The 26,380-nt window shown below is 45.3% G+C and overlaps 2 protein-coding genes across 7 annotated transcripts in view; one reads left to right on the top strand and one right to left on the bottom strand.

The window, feature by feature from the left end:
- The window catches only part of DMTF1 (cyclin D binding myb like transcription factor 1), a 44,306-nt gene extending 38,921 nt beyond the window's left edge, over positions 1-5,385 (top strand). For all 3 annotated transcript variants that reach the window (XM_045793352.2, XM_045793350.2, XM_045793351.2), the window contains 4 exons: positions 2,190-2,342; positions 2,854-3,231; positions 3,732-3,879; positions 4,046-5,385. In XM_045793352.2, the coding sequence (XP_045649308.2) occupies positions 2,190-2,342; positions 2,854-3,231; positions 3,732-3,879; positions 4,046-4,155 (789 nt within the window). In that variant the 3' untranslated portion in view covers positions 4,156-5,385. The remainder of the gene's footprint in view (positions 1-2,189; positions 2,343-2,853; positions 3,232-3,731; positions 3,880-4,045) is intronic.
- Positions 5,212-25,521, bottom strand: TMEM243 (transmembrane protein 243). 4 transcript variants are annotated; one of them, XM_045793354.2, is made up of 5 exons: positions 25,288-25,521; positions 24,350-24,648; positions 8,255-8,305; positions 7,123-7,227; positions 5,212-5,818 (listed from the first exon to the last, which is right to left on the bottom strand). In XM_045793354.2, exons 2-5 carry the CDS (start codon positions 24,425-24,427, stop codon positions 5,696-5,698), a joined length of 357 nt encoding a protein of 118 aa, XP_045649310.1. In that variant the 5' UTR covers positions 24,428-24,648; positions 25,288-25,521; the 3' UTR covers positions 5,212-5,695. The 4 variants fall into 4 exon arrangements, with proteins under 4 accessions (XP_045649310.1, XP_045649313.1, XP_045649311.1 ...); XM_045793357.2 differs by lacking the exon at positions 25,288-25,521 and adding an exon at positions 25,126-25,230; XM_045793355.2 differs by lacking the exon at positions 25,288-25,521 and adding an exon at positions 24,977-25,216.
- Positions 25,522-26,380: the final 859 nt, after the last annotated feature.

Raw genomic sequence — 26,380 nt, 5'->3', positions numbered from 1 at the left:
TTGTACGAACAGATGAAATAAAAACATGATTGGCATCAAGTGCAACTATGTCCATGTTTTTGAGGCCAGATGGTTAAACGAAGACAAATCAGACTTCCACTTTTTCTTCATCTGTAGAGGTTTAAACCAATAATGTGCTCTTTTTACATATGGAAGTGACAGGGCTTAATGAGGAGGGTGCATACTATTGATTTGTGTTGAGTCATAAACAAATACCATATATAACCAAAAAGCTTATTGTACTGGCCCTTGGGGATACAGAATTTAAAAGTCCCCATCCTAAATGGTGTAGCCACTTAACAAAAGAATGTTGCAGTTCCTAAAAAGGTGAAACAGTATAGTTAACACCTGAGCCACCAATTCTAATCCAAGGTATACCTAAGAGAAATGAAAAACGTGTTTGCATAAACTTGTACATGTATGTTCTATTCCTAATAACCAAAAAGTGGAAACCCAAGTGTCTATCCACTGACAAATGGGTAAGTAAAATGTGCTGTCGCCATCCAGTTATTCAGCAGCAAAAAAGAATAAAGTGCTAATACATGCTCCAAGGGTGAGCCTTGACAATGTTATGCTAAGTGAAACTAGGCACAAAATACCATATAGTATTTGATTCCCATTTATTTGAAATGTCTAAAACAGGCAAATCTACAGAGACAAGAAGATTAATGGTTGCCTATGCTAAGAGGTTTTGGGGAGCTAAGGGTCAGGATTGCTAATTTGAATGGGGTTTCTTTTGGGTGTCATAGAATAACTTTTTAAGTCCCCATTCTTGTCCTGTTTCCTAAAATAGGTAATATCCAGAATTAGCTCATTTTTCAGGAGGAAAATATAAAGTAGGTTTTATTTAAATTATGTCAAGGTTTATTTGCTGTGACAAACATAGGGCTATTAGTGCAAAAGTTTATCCTCTGCACAGTCAGATCTCATGAGGATAGCCAACATGGCTAAAGGTTCTCTAACAACTTTGGAACCTCTACTAGCAATTTACTTAACCTGAGCTTCCACTTCCTAATCTTGTCATCTCCAAAATAGGGATGTGTAATATAACCCTTTGTCACAGGTTGAAAACTTTTGCCAGCTCCCCTCTTCCCCCTGGCCAAATAATATATATACATATATCTAGAGACTTCTGTCCTGATTTATTAATGAAGGATGATAGTGCCTCAGCTTCAAAAAAGTGTGAACATTACAGAAACTTACATGTATATAATACATGAAGTATTTATTGTCTGACCACATCTAATTTACTGAAGGTTGTGTTTGTAAATGATCAGCTTTAACTTTTATGGGAGGGAGGAAAGAAATTGAGTCCTGTGTGCCAGGCACCATTTTGTAATAATTTGTAATGCCCACAACCCCACCCCTAAGGTAGTTGTTATGCCTGCTTTAGCAATAAAGAAACTTAGTTTCATTGAGCTGGTACCAGGAGAGCGGTTTTGACTTCAGTACACAAGACCATAGGCTCTAGGACTTCAGCACCACCCTCTAAGTGCAAATACTTTCCCTTTGGGAGAGTAGGATAAACCGAACTCAAATTATCATCTATAGAAGCTTGTGGCTGTGAAAGGCTTATTGGTGTTGAACAGTTTTGTTACAGTTCTGTGAAACATATCAAGATAAACTTATCATCAGTTAACCAGCTTTTCAAACAGTTATTCTTTTTCATTCTGAACACTAATTACTATGTCTGTCCATTTCTCCTGAGTATAAAAAATACTTCCTAAAATTACACTATGAAAAACTGCTCAAGTAAACTCTGCTGTAGTACCTTTTCAAAAATGTGAAACTTTTAAAAATTGGGGGGAGTACCAGTTCTTCATGTTCTAGAGAGACAGTAAAGGAAGACTGTGTGCAGGTTACTGCATTGGACACACTGGCTGATGCTACCATGTCTTGGTGCTTAGAAATAAATGGGTAAGACCAGACCGTAGAAATACACGGGAGGGAAGAGCAGGATCAAGGTCTGGCCGTGCCTCTCTGTTAAACCGCCAAGACAAGGGTAAGGACGTAGGACAAGTCACTATTATACCCTTCATTTTGCTACTTGAGGGCACCTTCAGGATTGGGAAGTATGTTTGTGGCTAGTCAATTAAAGACTCCATTTTGGATATAAAGCTAGACTTAATAAGTAAGCTTATTTATTCAGTCTGCTGTACCTGTGTGGATCTTAATTTTTTTTCCTTTAGTCTTTCCATTTACAGCCCACTGGCACTCCAGGCACCTACCTACTTCAAACAAGCTCAAGCCAAGGCCTTCCCCTCACTCTGACGGCTAGTCCAACAGTAACCCTGACTGCTGCTGCTCCTGCTTCTGAACAGATCATTGTCCATGCTTTATCCGTATGTTACATCAATTCCTTGATTGTTCTAGTTTCTGTAGAGAAGACTGGCTGATAAGTGTCACCAGCTTTTTGTTTTTAATACTAGGAAAGAACCCATGTGCTTTCAGTAACAACAGGTCATGGGGAAAATTGATTATTTACTCTAAGTATTTGAGTACCTGTTAGGGACCAGGATTAATTGATACAAAGTTTAAGAGCCAAAACTAATGTAGTGCAGTTATTTAAACAATTTTCCCTACTGCTGTTGTCTCAGGAACATGGTTTTATACCATTACTCTGCCTTCACTGGGGTATAACCCTTATCCCATGTGTCTCCTGACGTGAGATGGAATGATGGGGCTGGGGGAAGTCCTAGAAAAACAGTGGTAAGAACACTGCAGTTCCAGAGGGGGGAAGAGTGGGGAGGGGACAGTAGGGTACCACCTGTAAATGGTATTTGTCACCTATAACTGAAGTCTCATAGGGACTTTCGCATTTTGCTATTGATCGTTTTCTTTAACATTTTATAGCCAGAACATTTGTTGAACACAAGTGACAACGTCACAGTGCAGTGTCACACACCAAGAGTCATCATTCAGACTGTTGCCACAGAGGACATCACTTCTTCCATATCCCAAGCAGAACTGACAGTAGATAGTGATATTCACTCATCTGATTTTCCTGAGCCTCCAGATGCCCTAGAAGCAGACACTTTCCCAGATGAAATTCATCAGCCTAAGATAACTGTAGAGCCGTCATTTAATGATGCTCACGTATCCAAATTCAGTGACCAAAATAGCACAGAACTGATGAATAGTGTTATGGTCAGAACAGAAGAAATCTCTGACACCGACCTTAAACAAGAGGAGGAGGAGTCATCTCCTTTAGCCCGTGCTTATGTTACTGAGGTAAGTAGCAAATACGGGAACAGCCTCTGGGTTCTTGCCTTGAGCCTTGGAACCTTCAGTTTGGAAAAAGCCTAGCAATAATACGGCGGGGGCTGGGGCGTGTCTTCCACTAACTTCCTTTTCTCTGGACACAAAAATCAAATGCAAACCATACCTGTGACCTCACTAGTATGAGACAGCAGTGTTGCTCAGCCTTAGCACCAAAACTATTGAGAATTGTTTGTTGGGACCGATGGAACCGTTTCCAGGAGAGTGGTGAGTAGTAGGTCTTTGTGGTACAGCTTAGCACCTTACCCCCGGTGTAACAGCATTATTTCTGCTACGTTCAGGGGACATATAACTGAACCACTTGTTTTAAATTCTGTTTTGCCCATCTTCAAGGCTTTAATTTTCTTTATAAATATGAAGTCCTTTTAAACCTAAATGTGTTTGGGATCTTAAGGAAAACTAAGAAATAGGAGTCAGAATGTCTTTTTTTTTTTTTAATTGCTACTGTTTAGGATCTAGAGTCTCCTACCATAGAAGAACACGTTGATCAAACCACCATTGATGATGAAACCATACTTATCGTTCCTTCACCACATGGCTTTATCCAGGCATCTGATGTTATAGATACTGAATCTGTCCTGCCTTTGACAACACTAACAGGTACTGTGACACAACTCCATCATGTGCCTGATAAATCTTAAGGGGAACATGAGGCTACCTGATCCAACAATATTTAGTCATCTTGTTAGATTTTGCACTTACTATACCTTCTTGGCATGGATTATAGTACATACACGTAAACTTATTAACACTTAACTCATTACAGATCCCATACTCCAACATCATCGAGAAGAATCAAATATCATTGGATCATCTTTGGGCAGTCCTGTTTCAGAAGACTCAAAGGATGTTGAGGATTTGGTCAACTGTCATTAGGTAATTCTTACGAGACAGGTAGCTCAGGCAAAGAAGCCACACTGTTAATTACAACATCAAAGAAATAGGAGCAACTCCCAAGAGGCTTAATTCACCATTCCTTTGGCTTTTAAATAGCTACCGTGCTTAAGCCACATACAGTGTTGCTGCTATGACTTTTTACCTCCTTTAAATATACCATCTGAGGTTTAGTCTTAGGACAGTGTGTAGATGAACCGAGTATGGAGGTCTTAACTGATAGATCCCTGTGATTCGTGTTAATTGTCAGCAGGGAGTTTCATTCACTTCAGCTACTGAGAAAAGTTTACAATCACCAAAGCTTATCTCCTCTGTTTTAAAAGCAGTCATATTCATCTCTAAAGATCAGACATGGCTCTATCCAGTCTCAGATAGGCCTGTTCCTATTTCAGAGACTCCCATCAACGTGGTGTAGCGCTTACCAGTGACGCTCAGAAATGTAAAGTAAAGTATCCTTAGTTTGAAAGGTGACCAGCATCCCATACAGAGACCTAGGAGGGGATTGTGTGGCCACTACTGTTGGTTTACCCATTGCTGGCAGTGGGAGCTGATTGAGGCTGGGTACACGGAGAAGCATTATAAGAACATTCACTACAGGTTTTCTATTACTTTTAAAGGGAATATGGAAGAGAATAGCAACACAGCTCACCAGAAGCTAAGTAGAGTTTTTACCCCTTCAGAACCCACTGTTGTCAGTTTACAAAGTTAGCACTTTGAAGTAAAATTAAACTAAATGGGAAAGGAAGTAAGGTTGCCTACCCTATACTATGACTCTTACATGTTTTGCTATACAAACTACCGAGGAAATAGTTGAGGAAGGTATCTGCGTCTGCCCTTCACTTCAGTGCATTAGCTGGTGGGGTGCGACATAACTTCTCCCTCTCAGGCAATTTAAAAAAACAAAATTTGCTTCTGTTATGAAAAGAAAGAAATCAAGAGTCATTCCTGTATTAGAGAAGGTGAAGCCAAAATTAGCCTCTAGGGCTTTAATGAACATGACCCCTATAGAAAAGTCACAAAAAAGAAAAAGAAAAAAAAAAAACTTGTATAAATTATTTTATTTATTATTGTAATTAGATCTTCACAATCAAAGTTGTCTTTTCACCGTCTGTGTTTTGTTAATGTGAAATTGTAGTTATAAGCAAAAGTTGGTTGCCTAGGGAACAATTGTATATTCAGTTTAACAGAAATAAAAGAATATTTGTCTTAAAATGCAAGATCGTTACATAGCCTTTCGCCATGCACTTACATTATAAAAAAGTTTAATTTCAAAAGTGAAAATTGCTTGTGCCATTTAAGCTTTAAGGGTTGGAATGTTTAAGTGCAATACCACCTTCTTAAAGAAAAAGCAAAGCCGTCTAGGATATGTCTCCCCTGCAAGAGGGAATTTTAGATTTACAATTAACATGAAAATCATGTATCAGACTTGTGCGGGAGATTCTTCAGCACAGCTTACCCAGCTCTGACTCAGTCCTAATGTACAGCTTGGAAGAGACCTGGTAAGTGTTTCTCCTTGGCAGCCTCACCTCCCCACATCATGGAAGTACAGGTTCGCACATACACATAACATGATGATAGAAAATAAGATATAGTAAATTAGATTTCTAAATTTCGGTTCTAAGTCTCCTTGTCGATACCAGTAGATCTAAAAGAAGAAGAATTAAATAAGAGTTTAAGTAATAGCCACTGGGCCTGGTATGAAAATTTTTAAATACAACTAATTCTTTTTCACCTGTGATGAATTTCATCCATATATACTTTCCCCCTAAGTGAGACAGTCTTTACATTAGTCTGCATTTCTGAAACTAACGTGGCCAGAATATAATTTTTCTCTTTACAATTCCAGTAGTACCAAATTTCCACATTCAAAATCATACTTATTCCTGCTTTCTCAGCTACCTTTGTTCTGTTCAAACCATTAGTCATCCAATCACTGACAAGCCATCCAAGAATGTATACCTTGTAGGTCTATTTTAAATGTATTTGAGTAAAAGGTACAGCTCCCTTAGGTACTGAAAAGGATGACAACTTTTAAATTCTTAATTACAGAGTCAGTAATTGCCAATACATTTTAAATTTTCATACAAAACTAGCCAGTAGTCACTCCTGGCTTTGGGCTGGGAGTGAGAAGCCATCTCTGGTAGCTTTGTTCCAAAGGCTCCAGAAGTAAGTAGATGGGCCAACTCTTCCCCAGATCAAAGGAGTAGAGCAGAATAAATTAATTAGATAAGCGCATTACAATGGCGATTGAGCCCTATGTCAGCCAGAACTATTGCTTTTAAGGGTTTATAGTTTTGGTTCTAACTCTCCTAAAGGGAAATAAAAACAGCCAACTAATGAATGACTAAATCACTGGCAAATATCTAGGTGAGGATCTGTCACTATCTTTGTTTCTTTACATAAAGGAAAAGCATCTTTATGGTAAAACTGTACATTCTTGTGACAAGGATACAGCTGTAGCTTAAGATTTCCCAGGAGGTTCTTGGTGTTAATTACTTTCATTTGGGGAGATAAGCACAGAGATGAAAATAGACTAATTCTGTAATTAGAAATAAATCCAGAAGGCTGTATCTCTTCCCTTTAGAGCAGTAACGGTATTTGCCAGGTCCTGCTGGGCCTGTACGTAGTCCTTGAAGGAAGACGTAGTAGGTAAATTAAACCAAAGCTTTGGCCACCCAAGTCTTAACTCTTCTTCCCCTCCCCACCCCCCCCCTTTGTTTTAAGCTTTCAAAGGAACAGTTTCCCTTTAGAATTAACAACAACTGATTCCAACATCAAAAAATCTGCCAATTTAATACTGAGACTTCTGACATCCTTCGCAAGCAAGGTGGGGATGACTTAACTAGATACACCCTTTCTTACAGACCCAAGGCTGGGAATCTGTCCTAGGCAGGCACTGCAACCTTCAGCCCTCAAGGATACTCAATTTAAATTCTAAATAGTACTCACAAGTATGCAGGCAGTAATACTACTCAAAGAGATGCAGACAGCAAAAAATATATTCAACGGTTTTGGAGGTAGTTGAGGGAAAACAAAAGCACTGATCAGCGTTACCTGTATGAAAAGAAATTGTGTCAGGCCTTGGGGTAATTCCAACACTCCGTTAGACTGGAGTTTTAAGTGTTGTCCTATTATAAAACACTCACATTACAATAGCATCTACCACCAGGTTTGCCTTCTGGAATGTTAATATTTAGTAAAGTATTTGTAATGTTACTTCTTTTAGTACTTCCTTTCTCTATCCTTTTCCTCTATGATCAAAGGAGACAAAACATCATGCTCATAAAACTAGCTAAGCTCAAAATAACCTCTTGACAAAAAGATTAGAAAGCATTTAAACCTTATTCCCAGGATAGGACTCCACCGGGAAAAGTTCTAACCTTTGTTACGTTATTTTGAATATGCCAACAAATTAAAACCAAAACGGTTTTTGCTGAACATTTTGGAAAATACTGAAAAAGGATTCTAATACACTGGAGTTCCGTTTCTACCACAGAGAAAGCATTATACTCATTCTTTTTATTAGGAAGTCAATGAAACGTCACTACAATTGTCTTAGATTTAATGAAAGTAGGATACAAAAACGCTATTTTCAGATTGCGGGAGCTGTAGCTTTATTTTACAACAGTAGCACCAAGCTACATTACACAGGATGAAAAATAATGACCAAATAATCTTTTTAAACCAAAGGATAATGAGTTTGCTTTAGGAACAAAATAAACTTGAAGGATTAGCGGAAATGGGGAGTTGTGGGTAGTATACAGGGGCATTGCTGTGCCCCTGACAAGTTACAAATTATTGAAGAAACATGGCAAACTCGGAAAAACTACTTACCTGATGTGTGCCATTTCATACACTCAACTGGGAGGTAAGGGTGGAAATTACGTATTCCTGTTGTCAACTGCAGTTTTGTTCAAGCAGTATTAAAACTGAAAACTAGATTATGACGAGAATACTTCACAGGTTCACATACTGGCCTCTTTCAAGTATTTTTTCTGAGTGTTAAACTGAACCACAATACTGAGGCTTTCAAAAAACTCTGGCTAAGAGCCTGGGTGAGACACAAAGTAAACATACTTACTAGAATCAGTAAGGATGTTAAGCTGCCAACAACTAAATTGATGATTCGATCCTGAAAGAGAAAAGCGTTTTTGAGCTCTATGATGGACCCACGGCACTTTCAGAAAGGTACAGTTCTAGCCATTGGGGTGATTCAGAATTACAACACTACGGTCCTGCCCCTCTCCGAGCTTTACACATACACAGAACTGCCAGAAAGGCAAAGTGTACTGCGCCACCAGAGTGGAGAGGGGAAGACACGGACGACTAATTAGAGAAGGTTTTCTGAACGGACAGGATGCTTTTACACTATAGTCTTTTGAAGACTGGGAAGGACTTAAGGGGGAAAGGACACTTATAAATATTCCGTGTGCTGCTGGGAACAGTTTTAACAGAAGCAAAGGGACAAAGGCACTGGGATGGCCAGCCCAGGGCCTTGGTGACAAGTATCAGGAACCAGACTGCAGATAATACGCAGTGCCAGGAGTTTGGGCCTACTTGTGTTACAGCTCAGGTGTCCTTGTCTAATGTATTTAACAGAAGATGCTATGGCTGGATGGGATCACACAATGCCAGGGCTGGAGGCAATCTCAGACGGTCTAGGCCAGTGCTTTGCCAACTAAATTAATTAGCAAAAGCCTTTAATAACAAAATAATCCTTAGATTTAATGCAGAGCCTGGGGTCCTATCCACTGAGCCTTCTTGTCATTCCCATCCTTACTCCAACCAATTCCACAGAAAGATTTGGAAAACTTCTCATCTAATTCAATCCTTATTTTTTTTATAGATGAAGATAAATTTAGGTCCAGTGAGTATGGTTAAATTATTTGCCTAAAGGCCTACAGCAAGTGAGAAGCAACAGGATTCCCAAATCAGGGTCACTGGTTAGATAAACGTTCAGCTGTAGGGACTCAAGTATTTTATATATATAAAACTAACATACTATTAGTAATATGTAATACACGTTTAATATATAGATTTGGTTGAGCTTAGAGAACAAGGTCAGGATTAAGAAACTCTAAAGGCCATTGAGAATACCAAGTAGTCCTATTACGGAGAAGTCACAGAAGTCAGTCGTCTTAAAGATTGTTTTGGTAGCATCTGAGCAAGGAACAGCAGGATATGGAACATGAGTAGCCAGTATTCAAAAGCTGACAGATAGAAGGGCACAGGAAGGAACAAGCACAGAGCAGCAACTCAACACCCATTTTCGAGCTGTCTACATTTAAAGCTGAGAATCCTAAGTTAAGAGGCAAGCGAAGCTGAGGAAACGTGAAGGAAAGCCAAGTATTAAATTGGGTGTGTTTGATCTGACCAGGGACAAACCACTCTCTCCAGACCAAGGGCACTGCAATTCACCCTTTATACAGGACAAAGGTAAGGACTCCAGCTACACCCTTAACTAACCTAGAAGGACTCGGAACAGATCTTGTCGCCGCCTCAGCTAGAGAAGCCTGGCCAGCAATACCCAGAGTCTGAAATTACAACCATTTGTGGGGAAAGAGACCCAGGGGCAAAAATCACTGATCACTAGTCACTTATTTCCACACGCAAGACAAATGTGTTTCTCAACCTAAGTTGTACAGTCTATTAATGGGAGCCCCATTATTTTTACCTGGTGAAAAAGGTTTAACTGAACTCTCTGGTCTATTCTGAGAATATCTGCTCTCATCTCTTTAGGAGTTCCAGGGATTTGCTAAAGTTTACAAAGGTCTGCAGACCTCACAACAGCTCTCTTACCCATAGAAAGAAGACAGTGAAGAGGTTCAGGTGAGGTAGCCAAGAAGAATCACTTATCTCCAAACAGCACAGCAAGATGCCAACTAGGATCAGAGCAGGAGAAAAAGTAATCATAGTGAAGGGACAGTAACTATGCCAAGAGCTTTTGCATATCTTCTCAAAAAAAAAGTTCTGGGATGGAATGGTATCAGGACTATTTTACAGGTGGCAAAACAGGTTCTGGGAAACAGAATTTGCCCAAGGTCTCAATATCAGTTAGCGATGGAGACAGGATTCAATGCCGAGAGAGTAGATCCCGTTTACGCTTCTCATTGGAAGAGCAACTTAGAATGCTACTTCTGGTCTAGACAAAGAATCAAGTGGCAGGTGGCCCCTCAGTCCATTAGCAAACTACAGTGGAGTGTCAGGAATGAAGAGTTCCTCAATTGAGTTTTTCATGTTGTTAAACTTAGGTAAGCCTAACTGGTTTTAATCTTTCATGGTAAGATATCTAAACATGAATGAAGACTCCTTGATTGCCTTCTAGACAGTTCACTGAATAGAATCCCAAGTCATCTTCATGAATATCGGTCATTCTATCATGATGCAGCCCCTCTGGGACTCCCAAGATGGAATGAACCATTTAGCATATGGTCAAGTGTTTCTCACAGGGTTTTCCTTCTCCAAGCCAAGGACTTGGCTTCAGGCCTTCTGCTGTCCAAGTAACCATGAATCCAGGCCAGAGATACAGCAGAGTTGACTTAGTAAGACCTCCCACTTTTAGGCGCTTCTAAAAGCTCGCTATAGGGAAGTCTGGGGTGCAGCCCAGCGGCATCGCCCTCCCGTGAGAAATGCAGAATCCTGGGCCTTACCCAAGGACCTACTAAATCAATCTGCATTTTAACAAGATCTTCTGGCGATCTGCACTATTAAAATCTGAGAAGCACTGCTCTATCAAGTCCAAACTAAACCATTTTAAATATTGAGAAGTTATTTAATAGAGAAGAGACCCTTTCCTGGGCCCAGAGGTTACTTTGCTGGGCTCTAGCATCTCTCCCACAGCTCCCAGTCTCCAAAGATAGAGCAACTGAAGCAAATAATTAAACAGCATTTCAAAGGTCAGTTTTCAAACTAATATGCACCAAATCATAATAAAGTACATGAAGATAAGAATATTAATTTCTCATAGAAACAGTCTCCTCCTCAGTTTTACTCTTCCTGTTTCTGCTTACCAAAACTTCTCCCCTCCCAGACCTTTAGACCCTATACTGTGTTTTATTTTCACTCCCCAAGAAAGCTCGACAGGCTCAAAATCATCCTTGATCTTACTTGCAGAGGATAGGATAGGGAATTAGGACATCCTAGCACAGAAAATGTATAGTTCTCAGAGGCATTCTGCATATATTACCTTGTGAGTCATTTATTCATTTAAACATCGCCATTATATCTCAATAAAATGAAGAAAATTACTATATTCCAGATGCAAATACAACAATGAATAAACAGATTCTACCCTCCAGAAGTTGACACTGTCCAAAGCTCAAGAGAGCACTAAGGAGAAAGGAAGTAAGGTACCTTTGTCAGGTAGAGAATATAAGACAAAGACCTGAAAGAGGACTAGCAGATGAACAAAAAGGGAAGAAGGTGGTCAAGAGGGACCTTAACCAAGACCCCAGAGAAAACAAAAGCATGGCAAATGGAGAGAGCCCATAGTTGAGCCAGCTTCATTAGACCTGAGCAAAGGGGCTGGCATCAGCCTGAGCCCAAAGCAGTTAGGTCTCATTTTCCCGGGAAATGGGGAAGGAGAAAAATGATGGACGTATGTGCCAATGGCTTGTACCTGGGATGGCAGAAGGTAACCCTGTGACTCAAACAAGAAAACATGATCTCCATTTACCAATGGGTAACTAGCTTCAGTGAGACTTGTCTGTCAAGGTCATACGACCAGGTAATGGCCAAGTCCATCCAATGCTCTTTGCAAAATTCAAGCCAAAAGTCTAAGAATCCTTAGACTAATACTATATATGGATCCTGAAATGAGTTAAGAAACCAAGGTTCTCATCTCCCTTCTGCCACGGACTAATAACCATGTGACTTTAAAAAGATGCCTTAACCCATTTGGGTCTATCATACCAGAGGACTGGGCTACATGGTTTCTGGACCCTTCCTGCTTTAACTATGGTTCTACATTGTCAGCTTCAAATGGCACTTGGGCCAGAGTAGAAGGCCCACTCCCCAGCAGTCAAGAAGCAGAGAATCTTGGCAAATCTTGCCAATCTTGCCTTGTCAGTCATTAGCCAGCATCTTGATACAAGACAGAGACCCCCAAACACGTGTCAAATGCTCAGGTGTTTCATGATGGCTCTGGAAGGAAACTGGCAGTAACATCCCAAATAAATGAAAACTGGCCTTTGCCCTCAGCAGCCAGGAAACATCCTGGTTCTAGACTGTTTGGAATGCAAACAAGTATTCCATTTCCAGAGCAATTTATTTTTTGCCTACTTCCAAGATGGAGTTAAGGGCTTGTGCTACTATAGTAAAACCCCAGCTCATTTAAGGAACAACAGAGCAAGGGGCTTGGGGAGTGGAGTGAGAGGACAGACAAAAAAACTGGACTAAAGAAAACTTTTCTGATTTAAGCTCAAGTGTTAGTACTAAGACTGCTGGGTAAATGGGGAGTGCAGTAGGGTGTAAAACTGCTGGCTGATGAAGCACACTGGGTCAAGAGGAGAGGCAAACTTCGGCTGCATGGGTCTTTGAAATACAGGGACACAGGAAACAGCTACTTCACACATAATCGTCTCTTATATTGACCCGTAAGTAAAGATAAAGGCACAGTGTTCTCAAAAGTGAACTGTGGGGTGGGAGGTGGGACGGCTAACATGCCAACACTCCCAATTTCAATGCTCACCCTTCAGAGCTCAACTCAGACATCAAGTCCGCTGTAAACCCTTTCTGGACACCATCCTCAGGCCCCTTCCCCTCAGGATGAGATGCTCTTATCTCAGGACTCCAAGATCACGCTGCCCAGACTTGACGCTTACTGCACTGAATTAGAACATACTGCCCGTCTCCTCCATTAGGACTGGCAGTCAGTTTACGGCAAGGCAGGCAGCCTTCTTGTCTCCCTTCCCTGCAGCCTGGCACACGGGTGACGCTCTATGAATGCTGGTTCAGTCAGAGAATCGTAAGAAGTGGCCAACAGCATTACTCTTAGAGGGCCTCTCACCAAGAGGCTCCTCTCATCACTGATCTGGGGCCTAGCTCCTGAGAAATCTCAGCTCCCAGGCAGAACAGCGCATGGCCTCACCGTTCCGGGATGGACACAGCACTGCCCAGCAGAAGCTATGGCCTGGTCCTGCAGCCTAGAAGGTCACGTTTCTGCCAGCCACGGAGGCCCAACACGCGACTGGTGCCTCCCAGGCTAGGTTCCATTAATTCCATGGAAATATCTAATCAACCTGGGTCCAGGTTTCCCTACCTGAGTACAAGCCCAATTACTCACTTTCAGCAGGAGCAGGACCAAGCACTGGTTTCAGAGGCACGACAGCAACTCCTGCTGAGGAATTAATTCATCCTTCAGCAGTGCTGCTTGGCACTCCCAGGGAGACGGAAAGGAAAACAAAGAAAGCTCTGCGCAGGACACAAAACCCCTCTGGGGTGGGCGCAAGGGTTGGGGTAAGACTGAGAATTCCACTTTAAGCGTTGCCTCTAATTTTGTGACTCCATAAAATCCTTCGCCTCCAACACCATCACAGGTAGCCTGGCAGACCCGCAGCCTCCCGCTAAATGTTCTCCAAGTCTGTCCTCACACCCACCCTCGCAAGTCCTGTGAGCCATCCCACCCCCTGAAACTTGTTCCATGGGAGCCAACAGCTTTGTGGGCTGCAGAGTTCTCCCACACCCTGGATTTCCCCTGCTTCCTCTGTCTGTGAACACTGTCCCCAAGAGAGCCGTGTCACCCATGTACTCACCCCAGGTTCACAGCCGAGGGGTGGGGTGCAGGGCATACCCTGCTCTGGGCCAGATGGAGTCAGCAGCCTCAGTCAAACCCTCTGCTATGGTCTGTTTGTGTCCCGCGTTCTCACCTTCATATCCTACTGCCCACTGTGACACTATTAAGAGGCGGGGTCTTTGGGACATAATTAGGCCACAAGGGTAGAGCCCCCAGGAATGGGACTGGTGTCCATATGAGAGACTCCTTGTGCCATGTGAGGGTACAAACACAAGCTACCACCTGACAGAGGACCTTCCTCCAACTATGCTGGCAACCTGACCTCGGACTTCCAGCCTCCAGAATGGAGAGAAAAAAAGGTTTGTTGTTTATAAAATCACCTAGTCCTTGGTCTGTGGTATTTTGTTCTAGCAGCTCAAATGGACTAAAGCATCCTCTTTAAAACCTAGATCCCTGGCAACATCCAGTCAACTTCTTCCCCCTCTTCCAAGTTCCTCGATCATTTCTGCACCTGCTTTTGCCAAATCTGTATCCCTGCAACGTTCTGCTCTACTGCCCTTCAATCTGGTCTTCATCCACATCCACGGTCTAGATCATTCCCCATCTGTTACACCAAAGCTCTAACCTGAGGGCCTCCCTATCAATCTCAGACCATGGAGTCAGCAGTTTCAGCTGTGCACGGAAGATTCCCCAGTGGACCTGTTCATCTGCTGTTGATGCTTTGAAAACCCAGTCCTGAGTCACCCCTCCCCCAAACCCTCGACTACGTCTATGTTCCGGTGCTAAGCCTCGCCGTGAAACCTTCCCACTGTCCTAACCCCACCTGCCAGTTTATGCTTCCGTCTCCCCTTTCCCCCTGTAAGGTCTGGGAGCCTGAGGGCCACGTCTTTGTTGTTCACTGTCAGACTGCGGGCCACTCACTACACACGGCTGCATGCCCGCAGTCCAGCCCCCCTGCTTCGCCCTCCCAGCTGAGCATCCTGGCACCAGCCCACAGCACCCCACTGGCAGGAGCACCTTGCTCTAATTCAGACAAAGCCAAGCCATGTGGCTGAGGAAGCTGCCACTGCCCAGAGCAGACAGAACCTTCTTGTTTGTACAAAGGTGCCACCAAATCGGGGGGTAGCACTAGTCATGCTGACCACAGTGCCCAGCATATATTAGATGTCCAAATATTAGCTCAAAGACAGACTAACTGAGCTGACTGCAAATTCCTGTTGTCAGCTGAGCCTTCACTGTCCTTCCATGGCCTTTCGAGATGACAGTCCCTGCGTCTCTCTAGAACAGGGTGTGCAGGTCCATCTCAACTCAGCTTCCTCATCCCACTCTTGCAAACTGTTTATCAGCAGACATCCTTTAAAAAAAGATGCCAAGAGGAAAACTCTTCCTCTTCCTGTTTCCATTCTTTCCAACCTGAACAGAACCAGAAGGTGACCTGCTTCTCTGCCAATCCTGCACCCAGTCCCCGGCTCAATTAACTCTCTCCCTCGTCATCTTTATGTTGAAGCTGTCCCTCGTGGAGTCCATCTCGAGCACACAAAGCTCAATTCCCTCCAGCATCAGAAGAAACTTCCATCCATACCGCCTCCCATTTTGACATTAGGCATTCATTTTCCACTCATCTTACATGCCAAGTGTTAAGAAGTTTCGAAGAAAATAAAACTGGGTAAATGAAGAGTGGCCAGGGTGGAAATGGGGTCTATCTGTAAAAAGAGGCCCAGGAATCCTTCATGAGGATGTGACCTAAGGAATGAGACATTCAAGGATCTGGGAGAAGGGTACTACCAACAAGCCACTGCAGCAAGTGCAAAGGCCCTGAAGCAGGAGTAAGCTTAGGAAATGGATGGAGACAAAAGGGGGTGGGGATGGGGACACCTGAGTAGCTCACTTGGTTAAGCATCTGCCTTCAGCTCAGGTCATGATCCCAGGATCCCACATCAGGCTCCCTGCTCAGTGGGAAGTCTGCTTCTCCCTCTGCCTCTGCCACTCCCCCTGCTTGTGCTCTCTGACAAATAAATAAAATCTTTAAAAAAATAAAATTAAAATAAATAAAAGGCCAGGATGGCTGAAGCTCAGTAAGAGAGAGGGAAGAAAAGGGATTGTTTAATGCCTTTCTACCTTCCCTGCAGTACATACATGCTCCATGAGAGATCGACAGCTCCGCACACAGCACACTTCCTCAGACACGGTTGGTAAGTGAATACAAGCATACAGGCACGCACAAGCAACAGCCTACAGCCTCCGCAAGAACTCACACTCCCCAGCACAGCATTCGAGGCTCTCTGCCCAGCCCATTCCCAGCAAGCTCTCGAGTCCAGTCACAGTGGCACCCAGAGTTCCTTCACCATTTCCGGTACTTTCCTGCTCCCACCCCTTTGACACAGGCAGGACCTCCGGCTGGGGATTCCCCATCACCTCCTCCTGTCAAAAATCTTACTCCTGCTTCAAGGTCCAAGACTCAAAAGCACTCTGATCTGGTGCCCGGAATAGAAGTTTCTTTCTTCAGGCTCCCAGAACTTTGCTCATCCCTTCATTAAAGGCCTCAATCGCGTTCTAAATCCAGAACTTATCCTCCATAACCCACAAGAGCTTCAGGTCACTGAAGACAGTGATTATCGTCTCTGGTGAGGCAGAGAGAAGACCGTCCATTCAGCACGTAGGAAATGTCCAAAGGGCACCACTTCCTACCATTGTTAACCCGACTGAGTGAGTCAGACCCTTGAGCCACATCTTACAATTTTGTGACGAAAGTTTTTGCATTCTCAAACTAAAACACTCCCATAAATAAATGGCCAATTCTCAGAAATGATTTTCCTTTTATTTCTTCCAAATCGCAGTGGAAATCTTCTTGTCAGGAAAGCTCTGGAAATAGCGCAGATGTCCCAAGAGACAGCCCTATAGGTATAAACCTACCGAGAGGGTGTAAAATGTGGGAGGTTGGGGCCCAGCTGAAACAAGAACTCTCACACCTTGTCAGTGGGTTAACACGGCTCCCCCAGAGCTACACAGCTCTAAGTAGGAGCCTGCCCTCACACTGTCATCTGGGGCAAACCCAGGGACAGCTTTCAATAGTGACTTTGATCCTAGGTGCTGCTCTTCTGAGACATCCCAAAGGACTCGCAAAGAAGCACCAGACTGGGAATGGCGCCAGGAGCAGAGGCAGCGTGAGAAGGTAGTCACGAGGATGCAGGCGCATGCACACTTTACAACCCCCCCAGCCCCCTCTCAAATGCACCATGACCACCACTGCCACGTGTCCATCTGAACCCGACACCCCGTCTCGATCTGGAGAAAGTACATGCACAGGCATTTTGAAAGGGTTCCCTTATTTCACACACTCACATTTTGAAGCAGCTTTCATTTGTGAATAATTTTGTAATTCCATCCTATCTGATTCTCTTTCTCAGAGATACATGAACTTGAAATATGTTAATTTCATTAAAGCACAACTTATGCAAACCAGATCACAGTGAAAATAGAAAACAAATCTACCCCTCAAGTTTAAGGGGCAAAATAATCCCTAGAATCCCACAGGAAGGGGCTGTGACCTCCTGAGGGTCACAGAGACACAGTGGAAGATTACGAGAGTAGGAGCCTGACAGACGGGACGGATTTATTCTGCCATATGCCGGCCTGTGGCCTTGGAGGAATCATTCAACTTTTAAGCCTAAATTGCGTATTCACGCAATGGTCGAACATGTGGGGGTGCTGTAAGGACTTGGAGGTACTATCTGTAAAGCCTCTAGAACAGTGACATTTACCAGAGAGCCGGTAAACGGCTGCTAATATGGTATTACTATTATTCCTACATGTAATGGGGCATTTTACCAATGAGAGGCTGGGTCCTCAGAGATGAGAGGAGTGCAGACGGACCATACCCTGGCACCAGTTTCTAAGTCAGCCCCAATTTCAAACGCATTCCATCATTCCCACAGGGACACTCAAGTCTGTCAACCCACTCGATCCTCGAGCAGCTCAAAAAACGTACTTATACATCTACATGCACCATAAAAGAGGAAAAAAAAATGACCCTTTTCAGCAGACCTAGCCTACCACCCCAGACCTGCAAAAACTCCACGTGTGGAGAGGACCACGCAGCAGGCCGGAGAGCTTCTGAGAGGCCAACCTCAGTTTAAGTTTTCTGTACAATACGGTATCAGGTTTACTGCCTGGCCCTCTGCTGACACACAGGGACAGGGTCGCGGGAGGCCGTCAGCAGCAGGAGGGCCTCCTACCCTCAAGGAGCTGACACTCGGGGTCAGGAAGGCAAGATCTAGACAAATCCCTCTCCTCACAAGGAGTAAGTGCCTGGGGGGCACCTCCGAGGGCCAGGCTCATTTAAGGGCAGCATGGTTGCAGCCTGGATTTTAAGGAATGTTCTAAGGCGGGGATTTAGACTGAACGGGATTCAGATTTTGGAGAAGAGACAGCACTGGATCCAGGGAATAGGATTCTTTATTCACTTAAACCTTTACAAGGTTCTTCCTCTATAAAACCTTCAGGGGCTGCACACAGACACATTCCTTCACCACCCTGCAAAAATTATTAACCCTGTCCTTTTATTCTTTTTCCTGAAGTTAATTACAGAGACCAGGGGTGGCATGCCTGTTGAAATGTCTGTCTTGCAGAACCGGTTAACATGTAATGAACCAGGACCCCCTGGCTAGCCAGGGTAGGGAAGATAGCACATAATAACCTCAAGAAGTTTCAAGACCCCCTGGAGAAGTTTCAAGTTCACCCAGGTCCTGCTCTAACTGCCACGTACTTTGCTAATCATAGATCAGCCATTCCTAGGTTCCACAGGGCAACTCAGATAGGGCAATGCTCTCCCCTGCCTTCTTGTGGGGTGCCCTTCTGATAGCACAGTCTTCTCTGCTTCAAACCCGGTGACTCAGAGACTGGCTTACTGCGCATCACGAGTCTGATGTCAGGGTTCGGCAAGAACGCTACGGAAAGGTAAACAGCATTTGCCAAGAGCAGGAGGCAGCTAAAGGAAAGAGGTTGGTGGAGAGTGCCAGCCTGCCCTGGGCTTCCACAAAGCATGGGTAAGACCAAGGGAATCGGCCCTCTCGATGCAGAGCACCCTCTGAGGGGCTTCCTAAAATAACAAATGCCTGAGCCCAACTTGCAGAGATCCCCAGTCCTTTGGTTTGGGGATGGGAGAGAGCAAACTTATTATAGTAAGAAAGAAAAAAGGCGTGGCAGGGATCCTCCTCGAATATCTCCAGCACAAGAAATCCCAACTCAAAGTGGTGTGTTGGTGGACGAGAGGCAAGGGGACAGCTGATCTGGTACCCTGGGCTACCAGCTCCCCTTGGAGGGAGACAGGAGTTGGACTCAGAGGCTCACCCAGAAGCTGTAGCATGAGGAAAGAAGCCAGAAGCCTGCACCCCTCAGAATAAAGACTGGCCTTCTAGGCAGAGGGAGGGTAGCAGGCAGACAAAATAATCTTAATCACAGTTTTGTTATTAATTAAGCGGCAACCCTTAAACCGCCACCCCCCACAAAAAGCACAAAGTGGCACTCTCATTTTACACTATCATCTGCGGAAGCTAAATGCCCCAAGCTGGAATGGCTTTCATTGGAGTACAGGCCATAAAAGACCTTTGTTCCCCCCACCAATCTTGTTTGTCTTGTTTATGGGAAGAAGGGGGAAGGATGCAGGAAGAATACTTTCCTACATGGACCTTTTGCCTTTGGAACCAAAGATCTGAGCCTCGGGGCCAGTAACGTATGCCCTATACAGACCCCACCCCCTCACCCCCATATTAGTTGAGTTCAGTGTATGTACCGTCACCAAAGTCACTCACTTCCTTAGATCATATGCAGGTATGAATGGAGGGGCAACCATGGTCACCGCCCGCCTTAAAAGATGCATCACTCATTTTTGGAACCAGTGACAAATCAACAGAGCAGGCTGGTCCAGAAAGCAGTTTATATTACCTTCCACCAGGGGTAGCATTCCTGCTTTCCCACTTGTGCTAGCTATGGGGTGTGGGTTTGCCTTCTTCCTGGAGAGAACCATCTTCTCCCTCCCATCTTAGGTTCATCCATCTGGACTGGATGAAACTGATCTCAGATGACTGGGCAGGCAGCCAGCAAACCAGAAGAACATGGACTCCAGGCCCTGAGGTTAACTTAGGGTGCCTCCATTACTTAGAAAGATGGCCCCAACTATGTGCGGTCCTAAAGCAAACTTTTAAAGGCAGCCACGGACAAGAGAGGGGGATTTTCTCCAGTTTTAGTTCACAGTAGGGTAGGGAAGAGAGGAGCAAAGGAAGAGGCTTCCTACAGTAACAGTTTCCAAAGGATGTCCTGTAGAAATCAGTCTCACGAATGCTCCGTAACTAATGCTCCGAAACACCATAACTACGAACTCACCTGCTTCAGTGCTGTCCAGTAAGTAAGGCGGTACCAGCTGTTTGTGGTTATTGAGCACTGGGAATGTGCTCATCCAAATGGACATGGGCTCCAAGTGAAAAATACACGCGGGATGTCCAAGGCTTAGTCCAGAAATGTAAAAATATCTCTGCTTTTTATATGGATTATACATGCAAATGTATTTTTGGTAGGAAATTAAACAAAATTTATTGAAATTAATTTCACCTGCTTATATTTTCGTATGGTTACCAGAACATTTAAAATCACGTATGTGTGGGGCGCCTGGGTGGCACAGCGGTTAAGCGTCTGCCTTCGGCTCAGGGCGTGATCCCGGCGTTATGGGATCGAGTCCCACATCAGGCTCCTCTGCTGTGAGCCTGCTTCTTCCTCTCCCACTCCCCCTGCTTGTGTTCCCTCTCTCACTGGCTGTCTCTATCTCTGTCGAATAAATAAATAAAATCTTTAAAAAAAAAAAATAAATAAAATAAAATAAAATAAAATCACGTATGTGGCTCACATTGCGTTTCTACTGGCTCGTGCCCCTTTAGAAACGCGAGGCTAGAGCACGGGCTTGGCAACCACAGACACATCCATCTTGGCAACTGCACCACATTTGTTTTTTTCCCTTCAACCAATGTACGTAAGTCCATCCCAGACTTTGGGAATGGATCAAAACAGCTGAAAACAACATTCTGACCAGGATGCGTAAGCTAGCCCACCTAGCAATACGTAGTTCCAAAGGAATGATGGATGGGTTTCCTTTTTTGCCTATTATCCCTGAGATATTTATGTAAGGACAGCATGGTTTCACTTTGCCTTTCCCTCCAAGGCTCTATCTGAGAAGGTATTCGTAAGTATCATGCTGAAGTCTGAATATGTTTAGAGTTCCATAAATGAAGAAAATATGTGCATCCCATACAGGTGAAGACAAAAGTTACTACAGGGGCACCTGGGTGGCTCAGTCGTTAAGCATCTGCCTTCAGCTCAGGGTGTGATCCCGGGGTCCTGGGATCGAGCCCCACATCAGGCTCCTCTGCTGGGAGCCTGCTTCTTCCTCTCCCACTCCCCCTGCTTGTGTTCCCTCTCTCACTGGCTCTCTCTCTGTCAAATAAATAAATAAAATCTTTAAAAAAAAAAAAAAAGTTACTACAGAGACTCTCCCACGAGGAAGCAGCTGCAGGCCCACTGGGTTACGTATCTTCTGTCCTATAGTAGACTCTGGTACCTTTCACCCACTCCAAGACTTTGGATGAACCCCTTTCACCCATTTCCTGGGATTGGGTAACTGGTATGTGAATGTCTACACTGCTTTTCAAAGTATGCACTCAGACTGCGTCATTTACTGTCTACTATCCTCGTCAACTCCTGAAAGGGGGTTGTTAAAACATTACCAGGGAAGAACTAGTAGTGTGACCCAACAAGGAGTCTGCTTTGTGGATGAGCTTTCTTAGTTATAAAATCAAAGTCACAATGCCCACCTTACAAAGGAGCTGGATGAGCAAACAGGGGAAAGCCTGAATGCCTAGCATGCTGCCTGGCACTGAGGAAAAGCAGCCCCCCTGGAGATTCTGCTCTGTTCTGTGGGCTTTCAGTCATCTTTTTGCCCTAGAGGTAGACACTAGATCTAAAGCTCTCGATTAAAAATTGAGAGGCTAAAAAAAAAATTAATAAAGATAAAAATAAAATAAAACTGAGGGGCTATATATGGTCAGTTGTTGTATGACAAACAAGATTACTGAAAGTTCAGAGCATCTAACAGACTATGACAGGAAGTGGGCTTTCCCCTTTCTGGATTTTTCTCCTCAGAAATGGTAGCTCATTAATAGTAAGTCTCATGGCCAAGTGGCTTTTGTGTCCAATTTCCTGGCATCTGAAGGAGAGCAGGCTAGGAATACCTGCACAGAGGGGCCAGTGAAGGGTTTCTCTGGGTCCCCAGGGATCCACCCCACTCTGGCAATGACTGCTCTCCACACGAATTGCTCCCCTGCAACTTGTCCTCCCAGTTCCTGTGCCTGGCCCGCTTCGGATCCTCCTATAGAATCATCTGCTGTCATTAAAGACCTAGGTCTCTCCTTCAGACCTGACACCTCAATCTATAAGACACAGGATGTTTTCTCCCATTCTCAAACCAATGGTCTCTTTCCTTTCTCGGTTCTGGATAATTTCTCTATGTCCAATCATTCTGTCAACCTCACGGAGGGAACTAAATTTTGATATGTGGAGTTGTACCTTATTCTTAGTCTCTGAGTAGCTCAATCTACTGTTACAATGCCCTAAATTGCCTAAGTAATGCCAGGCCGATATACTCTTGGACTAAATAAGTATGCAACAAAGAGAGAAACACTTCAAACAGTCAAGTTCTTGGATGGGTTTCAAACTGATCATAGGCAATAGAAAACTTACAGTGATTGACTGTTTAGGCCCAAGCAAGTCAGAAAACATCAGTATTTCTCAGTGTCTCTGTAAATCAAGTCCATCTTAAACTCATCTACCTCAGTATTAAGGGGCTGTGGGGCTTAAAGAAGGTCACAAGTCTACATCACCCAGAACCCCAATCTGTGCACCAAGGCCTGTGAGGGAGACACTGAACCTCTTAGCTCTTGGGACAACTGGACAGTCAGGTGCCCTTGGTCCAACACCTTCACGCAGCAAGTTGCCTCTGCTCTCCAAGCCCCAAATCCTCTTCTTGTTAAACCCTAATTTAGGGGCATTCATATGTGCAAGCCCAAGGCTACCAGAAACTCTGAATGGAAAAGCCGTCTAAGATCTTCCCCAAGCTTCCCAAACAAAGGTGACCAGTTTCTCCTGTGTCCCCCAACACGCCCCCTCTATGCCCCGTCATAACACAAATCCAATGCATCACATCTGTTTCCCTATTTCGCCCACCAAACTGTGCTCCTTGGACCCCGAGGGCCTATCACATAATATTTAATAATAGTAGAAATAGGAACGTCTAATCAACTAGAATCATGCTTCTCAAACTATGTGCAATATGAACCTGGATTATGCAAAGTCACAAAATAAATAAATAAATGCATCTTCCTAGAGACCAAGCTTAAAACATTTTCTTACGATACTCTAAGAAAGAAGAATACCCACAGAGTTTAAAAAATCCAGTACTAGTTCTGTAGAAGACTGGCAGCTTCCAAACCCACCCTGCCAGGTGTACAATTTCCCATCCTTTCTGTCAGAGATCCCCCCCCCCAAAGCTGAAAAACCCAAAAAGTTCTAGATTCCACATGAGCCCTACTTTTAGAGAGGCTTGAAAGGGCTTTGTCACCTCTCTCCCCGTCCCTCTGCCCTCCGGCTTGTGCACTCCTGCACTATCTCTAAAATAAATAAATCAATCTTAGGGGAAGAAAAAAAAAAAAGGACTTTGTCAGGGATCAAAGGTCACCAATACCACTTTCTAGGTGGAAAAAAAAAAAAAAACATAGGCTCATCTTGCCAAAATGACTCAAAATTAAAGTGGAAGACAGGAAAAGAGCTCTCCTCAATTACTGGCCCAGAACATCACATGATAAAGCCTGTAAGAAGGCATTACACTTTTTAAAAGCCTAAAATAAGGTACTACAGCTTGTTTAGGTCTGGAGACCCTTTGAGCGCTTCCCGGAACGGAGCGCTGTCAAAGAAAGCCTCCTATCAAGCCTCTTTGCTTGGCTGCCTCAGCCGTAAACCCTTAATGGTTCCAGATAAATACTCATGAGAAGCACCTCTCTGGGGTTCTTTCTTGCGGAAGGTTTAGGTGCACACCTGAAGCCTCTTGAAGGTTGGCACTCCAGCTCCACCTCCCCTCCCGAGAGGGGCTTCCGTACTCCCCTGAAGGGCCCCCAACAGAACTTTCTAAACTTTTCTCCACCCCCGCCTTCAGGGCTCCGGGGCCAACCCTGTCCCAAAGAAAGAGCCGAGTGGCAGGACAAACATCTTAAGAGGCAAGCAGGATTGAAGAACCAGCTCTTTCCTACAAGTACCTTCAGGGCCGCAGGCCAGGGCTCCGGGCGGGAGGGCAGACACACACAGACACACACACATCCCCAACCCCGAATCCAGGTCCGCGCTCACCTTGGCCGACGTCTCTCCGAACAGAGGTCTGTTGTCCAGGCCACTGGTGCCATAGGTCCTAGTAGAAAAGTCCTCCATTTTAGGGTTTCTTCACTCTCCCACGCCACTCAAACCTGAGCCAGCATTACCTCCCGAAGTGTCAGGTCCACGAATGCCCAAGCCGCGTATTCACCGAGAGCTCATGGCCGAAAGCCGAGGTGGGTCGGGACGTCCCCGCGGCGGCGGCGGGTGGGCGCTCAGGCCCGGGGGACGCGGCCGCTCCGCCCAAGGCCCGCTGCCCTCCTCATAGCGAGCAACTGCTGCAGGAAGTGAAAGGAAACAGACACCGCGTGGCCGACTCTCCTCGGGACGCCCCGCCCGCGCGGCTCCCACTTCCCCAAATCTCAGCGCTCAGCCCCGCCGGGCCCGAGGCTGCAAGGTCCGCGGGGCGCTGCAGCGCACACAGCAAATCCGCGGCCGCGCGCTCCCGGGGGTACCCACCGTTCCCACCCCTCCCCACCGCATTTCTTTACGCGATCGCTTCCCAACTTTCTCAATATTCCGTTGAGCACCAATACCCCCACGCTCGAGGAGGAGCGGGGTTCCAGTGAAGAACTCATTACAAGCCCCTCTCCAAGCTCTCAGCACCTCTCCACCCCTCCAGTTCTGGAGCGGCGGGAAAAATGAAGTTGCCCAAGCCCAGCGCTCCGCGGGCCTCTCCCCCAGCGCTGCAGCTGCAGGTCGCAGTCGCGCCAGGCACCTCGAATCCCCTTCGTTTGCCGCATCTACCCGCGCACCGTCGTGCTTTCCGCAGCTCCCTTCGGCTCTCTCCTGCGGGAGCCGCGGCTGGAGCATCCGCCCGGGCAGAGCGAGCAAGAGAAAATCCCGCCTCGGTCGCGCACAGATTGGCCACCCTCCTGGGCACCGCCCCGCGACCGCCCCGCGCCCGCAGGCCAAACCTCGGCGTCCCCTGCCGCCCTCGAGCTGGGGAGTCCTGGCCGCGCCGGGGTCCGCTGCTCCCGGGCGCACACACCCGCCGGGATTCCGAGCCAAGACTCTGGGGCGCGGGCGAGACCGCACGGAGAAGAAAGAAACCTTCCGGGCTGGCGGAGAGCGGGCTCGAGGGCCAAGCGCCGGGCTGCGGATACCCTCCGCTCAGCTCCCCCGGCCGGGACCCGCGGTCTCTGTCGCAAACCGACTTGGCCCGCCCAGGCGACGTCACCGCCGGGGCAGCCAATCCCGCGGGCCGAGGAGCCGCATTGGCTGCGGAGCTTTATTTCTGGAGGTGCCACTTCTTTCCCGCTGGGGCTGCCAATCTCCCTGGCTGCACGTTTCTCAGCGTCTTAGTAATTAGCGTCTGCGCGAGCCACGTGGGTAAAGAACCTCTCTGAAGACAGCTTTGCATTCGGCTGAAAACATCTTTAAAACAACTAGCCTGTTTTAACCACCCCAGTCTTTGCACTACTAGGACGCAACGGGGGACACTGACAAATTTGGTTTATGGTTGTTTGTATGTTAGTCTTGTTTTGTTCTGTGATAGGGATCCTGTGGCGTTTAAAGAAACAGCTGGGACGTGACACTTGCAAGGTACTTCTTTGACTTGCACACTCATGCTGTTAGTGATTGTGCTGACTAAGCACATTTGCAGCCACAGAGAACACTACAGCATAGGGAACTGGAGGTGGACAGGCCTTATAGGCAACATAGTGTCACCGCATTTGGAGTCACAAGTATTAGGGAACAAACGCAACCACGTTAGGTTGGCAGGACACTGCAGCTCCGAGGTTAAAGAGAGCTCTGAAAATGTTTGTTTGCAGGGAGAACCCTCGTTAGAACGCTGTAGCCATGTAACGTTTAGAGCCCAAGCAAAGATTCCTGGTGACCTTTCTGCGGTTTAGGTCAAGGGATTAGGACGGGGGATGGACTAAGAACCACGCATCCATTGATTTGAAATTTGCAACACTGAGTAGAGGAGCTATGGTGCATATCTGATCAGTTATGTATTTCATAAATGATCTTTTTGTGCAGGACCTTTAACAGGAATGCTACACA

This window comes from Ursus americanus, chromosome 3 (genome assembly GCF_024610735.1).
Source record: "Ursus americanus isolate L20-20 chromosome 3, mUrsAme1.1.p, whole genome shotgun sequence".
NCBI classification, from domain to species: domain Eukaryota; kingdom Metazoa; phylum Chordata; class Mammalia; order Carnivora; family Ursidae; genus Ursus; species Ursus americanus.
This window is presented reverse-complemented; position numbering and strand designations above follow the sequence as displayed.